The sequence below is a fragment of the Pteropus vampyrus genome, unplaced genomic scaffold, assembly GCF_000151845.1.
Source record: "Pteropus vampyrus isolate Shadow unplaced genomic scaffold, Pvam_2.0 Scaffold290, whole genome shotgun sequence".
Lineage (NCBI taxonomy): Eukaryota > Metazoa > Chordata > Mammalia > Chiroptera > Pteropodidae > Pteropus > Pteropus vampyrus.
Genome location: NW_011889071.1, coordinates 223,506 through 234,186, shown reverse-complemented (window position 1 = coordinate 234,186; position 10,681 = coordinate 223,506). Strand labels below are relative to the sequence as shown.

At 37.2% G+C, this 10,681-nt stretch overlaps 2 protein-coding genes and 1 long non-coding RNA gene across 9 annotated transcripts in view; 1 reads left to right on the top strand and 2 right to left on the bottom strand.

The window, feature by feature from the left end:
* The window catches only part of IL7 (interleukin 7), a 38,637-nt gene extending 34,387 nt beyond the window's left edge, over positions 1–4,250 (top strand). For both annotated transcript variants that reach the window (XM_023521076.1, XM_023521075.1), the window contains exons 5-6: positions 1,166–1,219; positions 3,235–4,250. In XM_023521076.1, the coding sequence (XP_023376844.1) occupies positions 1,166–1,219; positions 3,235–3,354 (174 nt within the window). In that variant the 3' untranslated portion in view covers positions 3,355–4,250. The remainder of the gene's footprint in view (positions 1–1,165; positions 1,220–3,234) is intronic.
* The window catches only part of LOC105302951, a 31,206-nt gene extending 24,890 nt beyond the window's left edge, over positions 1–6,316 (bottom strand). For 2 of the 3 annotated variants that reach the window (XR_002776463.1, XR_002776464.1), the window contains exons 1-3: positions 5,703–6,316; positions 2,404–2,453; positions 1,821–1,971 (exon numbers count right to left, since the gene is read on the bottom strand). This is a non-coding gene — a long non-coding RNA (uncharacterized LOC105302951). The remainder of the gene's footprint in view (positions 1–1,820; positions 1,972–2,403; positions 2,454–5,702) is intronic. The other variant, XR_896881.2, reaches the window with a different exon arrangement.
* A 1,192-nt stretch (positions 6,317–7,508) lies between these two features.
* ZC2HC1A (zinc finger C2HC-type containing 1A) overlaps positions 7,509–10,681 on the bottom strand; it is a 38,038-nt gene continuing 34,865 nt past the window's right edge. For all 4 annotated transcript variants that reach the window (XM_023521073.1, XM_011376252.2, XM_023521072.1 and 1 more), the window contains one exon: positions 7,509–10,024. In XM_023521073.1, the coding sequence (XP_023376841.1) occupies positions 9,859–10,024 (166 nt within the window). In that variant the 3' untranslated portion in view covers positions 7,509–9,858. The remainder of the gene's footprint in view (positions 10,025–10,681) is intronic.

The following is a 10,681-nucleotide window of genomic DNA, read 5'->3' as shown; positions in this document are numbered from 1 at the left end:
TAATTTAAAAGGGATCTTTTTTTTCCTGAGCAGTGGGTCTCAACAGTGGGCTTAAAATACTCAGAAAACCACGGTGTTAACAGATGCGCCATTGCCTAGGTGTTGCTGTTCCATTTAGGGAGCATGGGCAGAGAAGATCTAGCATAATTCTTAAGGGCCCTAGGATTTTCTCAATGGTAACAGAGCACTGGCTTCAACTTAAAGTCACCCGTTGCATCAGCCCCTAGCAGGAGGTTGGCTTCTGGCTTCTCTCCTGTGGCCTCCTCGCCTCTCAGCCTTCACAGAGCGGGAGACAGCCAGGGCCTTGCTCCGGGTTAGGCTTTGGCTAAGGGAGTGTCGGGCTGGTCTGACCTACTGAGACCACTAAAATGCTTTCCACGTCAGCTACGAGGCCATTTTACTTTCTTGTCACTATGTGTTCACTGGAGTGGCACTTTCAATTCCCTTCGAGAACTTGTCCTTTGCTTTCACAATTTGCCTGTTTGGCGCAAGAGGCCTAGCTTTCGGCCTGTCTCGGCTTTCGACACGTCCCATCACCAAGCTTAGTCGTTTCCAGCTTTTGACTTAAAGTGAGATGCAACTCTGCCTCACTGAACACACAGAGGCAGCTGCAGGGCAGTTAACTGGGGAGACCGAGGAAGGGAAGAGGGCTGGGGATGCTGGTCTGGGGGGCAGTCGACATGCGCCATGCTTATCAATTACACGCACTGTCTTGTACGTGTGCAGTTGTGGCACCCCAAAACAACTACGATAGTAACATCAAAGATCATTGGTCACATATCACCATAAAGATAGAACAGTAATGGAAAATTTGAAATATTGAGAGAGTTACCAAAATGTGACACGGAGATACGACGTGAACAAACCCTGGAGAACTGTGGGCGCTGACAGATGTGCTCAATGCAGCGTCGCCACGAATCTTTATTTGTAAAAAACCCGCAGGATCTTTGAAGCGTTTTATAAAGCGAAGCACAATAAAACGAGGTATGCCTGTATTCCATTTCTAAATGGAATTAGTGTTCTGCTATACTAACAATCAATAATCTAAAGTAGATTCTTAAACAGATCAGATGAGCTGAGAGTAATATGCAAATTAACAGTTATATTAATGAAAGGAGTGATAAAAATTAATAATCAATGTTGTAAATGTAACTTTGTTTTTAAGGAAAAAGAAAAAAAACAACCTTCCTTGGGTGAAGCCCAACCCACTAAGAATTTGGTGAGAATAACTGTATAATATTCTTTCTTTATCAGCTTTTTACTCAACTTAATTCCTTAATGTTTCTCTTTGAATTTTCTTTCTTATGGTTGGTTTTGAAAATACTCATTATAATGTTAATAAAAAGAGTAAGGCAGTATTCCTTAGCAATTAGATCCCTTTAAATTGCTTTTTCAAAAAAATCCACTGTTTTTAAATAAAAGAAGCTGGGGGATATATCAGAGCACTGATTTTTTTAAAAAAGCAACTGAATTGAAACATCGCTAGGTAATAGGCAAAAGACATAAATAAACTATATAGAAGAAAATAAACTAGAAAAGAAGCATATGGAGGAAAAAAGCCATCCTTGTTAGGTAGTAAAGAAATGCAAATTAAAAACGGGAATCCATATATATACCATATATACTATATATCATGTCTCGTGTATAACAGTACATGAATATTCTATATTTATGTTTACACATACTATTAGGTATCATTGTATACAATTATACAGCAACACAGAATATATTTATGAATGTAAAACAGACTATCTAAATTTGATTAAACGTTAAAATGATATAAATATTAATTAGGATGGGACATGTAAAAATGAACACACCTGGTCCACAGGAGTGCTGGGGTCTTCTTTCACGTTTCCATTACTGTCACAATGTCATCTGACCAGGAGATACATGGGACCGTGGAAATTCCTTACTCCTCTTAGAGCAAGAAGCAGGGCGAGTGAGACTCAGGAAACCTAAGAATTCCGCCTGAAACGGAGAAGTTAAAATGAATACATGAGTCATATAAATACATTGAGAGCTTCTGGCTAAGAAAATTTGGAAAGTTTTAAAAAAGCAGGTAATACTTTTGCTCCCAGAGGTGAAATTGTCTTTTTAATGAATGTTCGATCTTGGTCTCAGAGAAAAGTCATTAAATTTTCACATTTATATATTTAAAATCTGCTTAGTGACATGAACCTCAATGTGCACTTTTTTTAAATATGTCCTGGGACGCTCATTAAAAACAAAAAAGAGAAATTCTCCTTTATATTTACCTTTGAAATTTGTTGTCTGATCTTTTAAATGGATTACGTAAAAGCTATGTGTTAGTGTTACTGAATGTATAACTAACAGAGATCCAAATGTGTGACTAAACTAAAAATAGGACAGACGGGCTCACGACGCAGTCACTGTACTTACCTGACACGTGACCGTGGCAGCTCGTCCATTTTGCAGCTCCGTTTCCTCGTCTGTGAAAAGAGGCAAAGCCATCCATTTCATAAGGTTCAGCAGATAAAATGAAACAATGTATGGAAAGCACTGAGCACCATACCTGGCCAATAACTGCTTATCTGAATAAAGAATGACCCCACCCCATACTCGCCCCACTTCCCAGGGGCTCACAGGACTATAACTGAGTCTATGCAGAGCCGTACCCCCATATGTCTGTCCCATGTTCGGAATCTTTTCCACTCCATAGGCTGTACAGGTATCACTTTTTAAGATTCTTGTCAGGAACTGAAAACTAGCTTCTAGGGCAGGTGTCCTCCACGCTCTAGTGATGACCAGACTGTTGGGGTGGCCCTTGGGGCACAGTGAAGTCAGGTGGATCCTTATTAACCTTCTTTGCCAAAATACTCTGGATATTTTCAGTGTTAACTAGTCCTTCTACAAAAGATACATTTTTTTTTCCATGTTAAAAAACTTAATCGAGTAATCTAGAAATATCTTTCTCACGAAAGGTTAAACAGCGTTTTTATGTCCACTACTGCAGTGGTGAAAATGGCAGCCACCTGACATAGCTCTATAATGAATTTTAAATCTTAAACCACAACGACCTTGAAGTTCCTATACATCAATTATCAACTATCGTTAGAAGTCCTAGTTTGAAAATATCATGCAAAATTCTCTTTTCCATTACATCCAATTTTCAGTATAAACTCACAGGATGGTAATGAAAGGTTGATTATTTTAAAATGTGTACTTTTATAAAAGTGTGAGCTTAAAACTTTTTTTTATATATTTCTGTAGGAAGAGAAAAAATCTTTAAAGGAACAGAAAAAACTGGATGAAATGTGTTTCCTAAAGATACTACTAGAAAAGATAAAAACCTGTTGGAATAAAATTCTGAGTGGCACTAAAGAGCATTGAAAGCTATGGAGGGACAGTATAAGAACATGTGAACTCTAGGTGTATCCTTCAAGAATCTTCGTGCTCACGCAATTTTTGGGAGTGGAATGCCTCCTAGAAGTTTCTGAATGTATCCCGGTAAAAACGGATGAGAGCAATTGAGAAATAAATACTGTGGTACTAGAAGATGGGCATGAACGGTGGAAACCGGACTATCAGCGGACTATTTCACATGGATGTGGATATGTATCAGCTGGTGTCAGTTTTATAAGACAATGTAAGGTATTAGTTGCAATAACACCTTTTAAACCTGTTAAGGAATTCCAGAAGGAGACATAAAATCTGTGAAGTATATAAAGGTTCCGAGGATTAAAAATTAACATTGCTTTATTATCAAAATAATTTTATGACTCACTCTGCAAGAGTATACTGCATTGAGAGTGGAAATTGTCTTCTGTGCTGGAAATGTTTCACAGTTAACAGTGAGATGTGGGTAATACCCAGGCGGACAAGAATCATACGTCTTAAAGCTGCAGCATAAAGGAGTCCATAGAGAGGTATCAGGAGATGTAATTAACCATGAATGCATAGCGTGGTGCCTCCAATAAATGGCATAGCAGATATTTTAAAATGAAAATAAAGAATCATTTCACAAAAGTCACCTGTTCTAAGGATGCTAAACCGCAGTACTGATTTTCTTCTGTCATGTCTGTATAATAAAACTAGTCTAAATGAGTTTGCAATTTGGGAAGTATATTTTTAAGAGAATAATATATGTTGGCCTTTTAATGAATGGAATGTGTATATTTAATTCTGACACTATATCTGTATATAAAAATATTTTCATACAGTATTACAGACAAATTGCTTACTTTGGATAATGTTTCTCCTTTGATAATAAACGACCTATGTATTAACATTGTCAGATTCACTTCACACATCTCAACAGGGTTTTTTTCCAGATTTATTGGAACATAATCGACATACGTCACTGTATAGTTTAAGGCATACAACATGATGGTTTGATTTACATATATTATGAAATGATTACCACATTAGGTTCAGCTCACATCCACCTTCTCATATAATAAAAAGAAAAAGGCAAAAAAGTTTCTCCTTGCGATGAGAACTTGATGGATTTGCTCTGAACAACAACTTCCCTGTGTATCACACAGCAGAGTCAGCGGTAGCCATGTTGCACGTCACGTACCCAGGACTTACTTATCTTATGACTGAAGTTTATACCCTTAGAACGCCTTCCTCCAACCCCCCACCCCTCCTACCCTCGTGTCTAGTGACCGGTCCGATTTTTTTTTTTTAGATTCCACATATGAGATCATACAGTATTTCTCTTTCTCCATCTTATTTCACTTAGCATAATGCCTTCAGGTCCATCTGTGTTGTCACAAATGTATCCTCATTTTTCATGGCTGAGTAATATTCCGTTGTTTATGTCTACCACAACTTTATCCATTTATCCTTCAGTGGACACTTAGATTGCTTCCATGTCTTGGCCGATGTAAATAATGCTGCTATGAGCATGAAGGTGAAAACATCTTTTTGAATTAGTGCTTTTTATTTTTTCCTTTGAATATATTCCTAGAAGTGGTATTGCTGGATCGTAAGGGAGTTCTGTTTTTAATTTTTTAAGGATCTTCCGCACTGTTTTCTACAGTGGCTGTCCTAGTTTACAATCCCGCCAACAGTACATGAGGGTTCCCTTCTCTCCACATCCTCACCAGCACTTGTTATGGCATCTTTTCGATGATGGCCATTAACAGGCATGAAGAAATACCTCACCGTTGTTTTAATTTGTATTTCCCTAATGACTAGTGATCCAACAGGCTTTTTTAAGACACGATTTTTAATACTGTGCCACAATCCGATCCTTCACTGAACATAAAATCAAGAAGGTACACGAGACCCATAATAGTGCTACTACATGTGCTCGCATAGATATTTTTCCATATTTGTGATCAGTCCCTCAAGAAGTACATCTTATAAATAAAATCACTGGGTTATTAGGCGTGAATATTTTAAAGGCTTTAAAAATAAACATAGCCAACTTTTGAAAAAGGTATTATCCATTTCTATTTCTACCGTCAGCGGATAAGGTCATTCATCTTAACGCCCCATAGCCGTTTTCAGTTTTATTATAATTTAAGATTGCTGATTTGATGAATAAAATCAGCATTTCCTTGAGCACACTCACCAACGCTCAGCACGACTGGCAACGCGCTAGTCCCAGTGCATCCCGAGAAAGTCAACAGAGGCACAGAAACTGAGGCTCTTGGGCAGAGAGAGAGGACAGAGAAGGTGCAGAGAGCACTGTAAGAGAAGATGGAGCAATGGGATTAACAGTAATTTACCCGATGCCGCTGTCGCTGGGTCATCGAGACAGTCGAAGCGGCCACATTTCACAGCTCCGACAGGCCACGCTGCGCAGACTCCCTTGCCGTTCCCCCATGGACGGTAGTGCAGTCGTCATTCACCTCCTTCCAGACTCCCTCCTAAGCACCGAGACGGAGAAGACAAATAGGAAATAGAAAACGGTCAGCCGTAGAGCTCGTGATAAGAAAGAAGCGCCATTTTCGACACTTCTATGGCATTTTGTGGGTTCCTTTATAATAAAGTTCTATTAAAAGAAATCCTTCTTTCTGTCCTATGTTGTAATCATCTGTTTACATATTAGCTTCTCCAAATAAATTATATCCACTTTAGGGCAGAATCTTAATCACCTCTTATTTCTCTGGATTCTTAGCACTTCATGGAACGGAGGCCATATAAAGCATATTTTAAATGCTAAGTATAAAGCTTTAGCTTTGTGCATCTTACATTAGTTGATCTAACCACTTAACTTCTGTTTAAATAGATGTCACTCTCATATATTAAGCTAGTCTGGATGATCGAAAACAAAAATCCTTATCTTAAAGATTATCTGTCGTACGACTAAGGTGAAATACTAAAGCCATAGTACAGGAGTATTTGGTAATATGCATGAGTAATATGTGAGATATATAATTTTGCTAACAAATTATTGAGGTAAATATTCAATATTTCTATCAATTCTGAGCACGCTGGTGCCCAAAATGAGCTAGACCAGGTTCCTAAGAAATCAGCATATGGGTTATTAAAATCACAACAACAAAAAACTACCTCTTATAAATCTCTGTAATTACGTTTTCCAAAAAAAAAAAAAAAAATCATGCCTATATTTCCGAGAGGGCTTTAAAATAAGATGGTGAGAATATTATCCAAAAACACCCTCTAGTGGTAAGAAAGAAATTCACATATAAGCCAAGCTGGATGGTATATAATTGAGTATTCTGACAATAATATTTAACTGAAAAATTTTAAATGAGACTAAAAATGAGTGTGGTTATCATAAACTTTGTTCTAATGATCCTCTACTGCTCTATTAGCTAATATAGTCAGTTGGAAAAATCATCCTATTAGTACTCAAAATATACTTACTGTATAAAATACATGTACCTGCAGGGTAAATAGACACAAGACCTCTGCTGACTGTGTAGCTGTGTACTCAAAATACACTTATTGTATAAAATACATGTACCTGCAGGGTAAATAGACACAAGACCTCTGCTGACTGTGTAGCTGTGTACTCAAAATACACTTATTGTATAAAATACATGTACGTGCAGTGCAGACAGACACGAGAGCTCTGCTGACTCTGTGTCTCATGGTAGTATTCACCTTTAGCCTAAGGAACATGGAGCAAAAGTTAAACATGTCTAATCTTACCATATTCTCACGAGATAACTCCTGTTGAAAATTTTATACATGATGGTCTAAATCATTAATTGTTCAGCAAAAATACTTTTTGTCATTAAACTGTCTATTATCTAATTAGAAATATCCATGTTTCTTATAAACCTGGAATTCACTAATGTTTTCAATTGCTAAATTTTATTGGCTATGAAGAGAATGTTTCTATGTCTTAAGAATCTAGTGAAAAAACATTTATAATACTTTGAGGTCAAAAACAAATAAAAAAGTAATCGTTTCTTGAATAGCTGATGGCACGAAAAGTCAAAAAGATCTCTCTTATTTAAAAAAATCTGTATTTTGACTTCAAATATTTTCTTTATATTTCTGTGTATTCCTATTTTTCTACTATGTCTGGCTAAAAGACATCAATGAAAACCAACTAGCACTTTTTTGTTTCATGTCTTTATTGAATAGGTTCAAAAAGGAAGACATTATTTGTAATAAAAAAAACAGAGTGAACAAGACAACAGCAGTCATAATAACCTTACTTTTTCCAAGCTTAACTTTCAGAATAATATATAAGCAGTTTTTACATTTTAATTAATGCTTACAATCTTTTTAAAATTCTACCACACTGGCAAATACTCGTGAAAATAAATAAACATAAATGATGCATAGATTTTGGAAAATATCTTAAAATTTGAACTATTGCACAACAAATCAATGTGAGAATATATGCAAGTAATATAAAAAATGCATTTAAATACATTGTCATAACATGTTTCATAATTCGTGAATATATTTTACCTACTTACTATTTATAATAATCTCTGTGTTCTCGAATTGGATGATTTTTTTATGAATTCATTTTCCATGTAGTACATTATAACATTTGCTTGCTACTATAAAATTCAGTGAGAATCAAACACGTGCCAATTTCTTTAAGCTCATTTATCCACCCTTTCCTCGGGCAGACAAAAAGTTACGTGATCTTAAAAAACACGTGAAAGAAAACAGTAAAACAAAAGTTCTTCATGTGATTTATAACAATTAGGACAGAACATAAATTAATGAAATGGAACACTAATTGTACATTATCCTCCTAAATTTATTATAGCTTATTCTAGACTCCTATTTTTTCTTTTGACCAATATGACTGAATAAAAACCACCAGAAAAAAAGATTAATAAAAAGCCAGGATAGAAACTGCAATGTAAATAAAAGAACAATTCTCATTACCATTAAGTTTCTATCCCCTGCCTAAATGAAAAAATAAAACAAATGAATAAAATTATAAAGTATAAGCATAAATGAATTTCAAAGAAAATATAAGCCACAAATTTCTACGTTGATCCTTGCAGTTGATCGGAATCACAAACGAGAAGCTAGAAATTGCCTATGACAGATCTGCTCGTACCTTTATAATGTGATCGAAGCTGTTAGGTATGATTCAACAGGAACGACTACTGAATCACTGAAATGGCTACACAAGCAACAAGATTTAATACTAAATATTAGGTTATACTGAGTGTGACAATGATTAAAAACTGTTTTAGCCAAAGCTAAAGAGAGAGTATAATTAAACTGTTGTGAATGTTTAAGTACATAATAAGTCAGGTATACATTAAAGCAAGGCATTTTCAGTGGCTTTTTATTGTGACGTAAATGGTGTTTCAACATTAAAAACTAAAAAGAAAATACGAGTAGGAGAAATCAGATATTCTCTTAATGTACTCTTAACTACATCTGACTATACTTCAAAGGACTAAAATTCGAATCCTTTTACCTCCGTGTCCTGCAGTAATGATTATTTATCAAAATTATTATTAGGTAAGGTGGTTTGTTTTAAAATCCAATAAAATACTTTATATTCTACATTCGGATACATAGAAATAAACATGGAAGGTTTTGAAGGAAATTTTCATATCTTATATTAAATAATTATATTTTCAAGCTTTGCAAAAAATGAACTAGTAAATTAAAATTATTCTACACATGAGGTTATAGAAAAGAAGGAAAAAACTGAAATTCGAAGATGCAGTTGGAAGTAAAAAGAATATCCTTTCAAATAATACAGAGGTAAAAAAAATCATTCAATTATAACTAGAATGGGATACATTTGTATTATCAGCCTGCGCCTCTGCAAAGGAAATTGCATAATTACATCTTCAGATAATGAGTAAAGATATTTAAATTATATAATTAATCATACACTAAGTAAAGGGTAACACAGACCTTAGGGTTTTTTTTTTTTTTTAATATTTAAAAAATTAGTTGTTGAAGAGCTAGACATGAAAATGACCTCACATAACTAATTGTAACTAAAAATATTCTCTTCCATTCCAAAATTCCGAGCATCCCATGTACTAAGATACACACTGTCTGAAAACAGGCACAAATAACAAAAATGTTTATTCTGATTTTTTGCTCAAAGTAACATTGACCCTAAAGCATGAAGGGCTGAGCACTGGGGTTTGAGAGTTTGGAGATGTTTACTTAATGTGCTTTAACAACAACGGCACAGAAGAAACACCTACGTGAACGATGTCCTTGCGATCATCTTCTGACAGGTGAGTGACGCGCCCCGCAGCGGCACTGTGTGGGTGTCGGTGTTTACTATATACAGTCTATGTACATATACACGCACGCACGTTACATGGCCAAAGGATTATGCTCCAAAAACGGCTGAAAAAAGTGTTTTGAACAATTTTAGCACAAAATAGCTAGCGGCGGCGCGGGAGCTAGAAGCAGCAAGGGCCACCGCGCCGTGGACTTAGCTGTCCCTCCCGGGTTCCGTCACAGGACCATTCTCCGGACGCCGCACTCACAGCAGAACTTGGCCCAGTCCACGGGGAACTTGGTCCCGCACTCGTGGCAGAACTTTGGTAAGTGTCCCGAAGAGCTCCCTTCAAGGCCTTTCACGTTTCCGCCATTGAGTGCCGACACGAAGTCGCCATCTGGCCTGCAGAGGTAAGAGAGGGGAAGAGCGAAGGTCACGTCAGTTGTTTTTGGCCCAGAACTGGGGAAAACGGCATCCTAGCAAGTAGAAAAGCTTGCTCGATCTCACTCTGAATATTCTTCTAGTTCAGATAAAGAAAAAGAATCTCTTTTAGTAAATACTGAAATTCCGAACGTCTTATTTGGCATTCTGTTTATCCCTAGGCAATGTCTTTAAATCGATCCTCCGGTTCCCGTCTGTGTCTGATCTACAGTGTCGATGACTTCGGAGTGGGGGGCGCTTGCGTTGGTTTTCTGCTGCCTCTCACTCAGGATTCTCCGTGCAGTTTGGAGCCTCCACGTCTGCCTCGGAGGTCAGAATCGCGAGCTCGTGTCTGCTCATCAGCGGTGAGAACGAGGGAGGCGGGTTAAGAGCGGTTCACGCCGGACAGCGTGGCTCCCAGGGAACCACTGCGCTGAGGCGGCCGCAGAGATTTTTCCGGCGAAGAATTTCTTAGAATACGCAGATATGGCACCTTTGACCCTTCCACCCATGCGAAGGCAGGCTCATGGCTGTGCATGACCTTGCACGCTCACACTCTCAGCCACAGCTGAGACACGACTTCCCACGGGGTCGCCACTTCCTAGCTGGCGGGATGGTTTTTTTCCTAATCCATCTCTT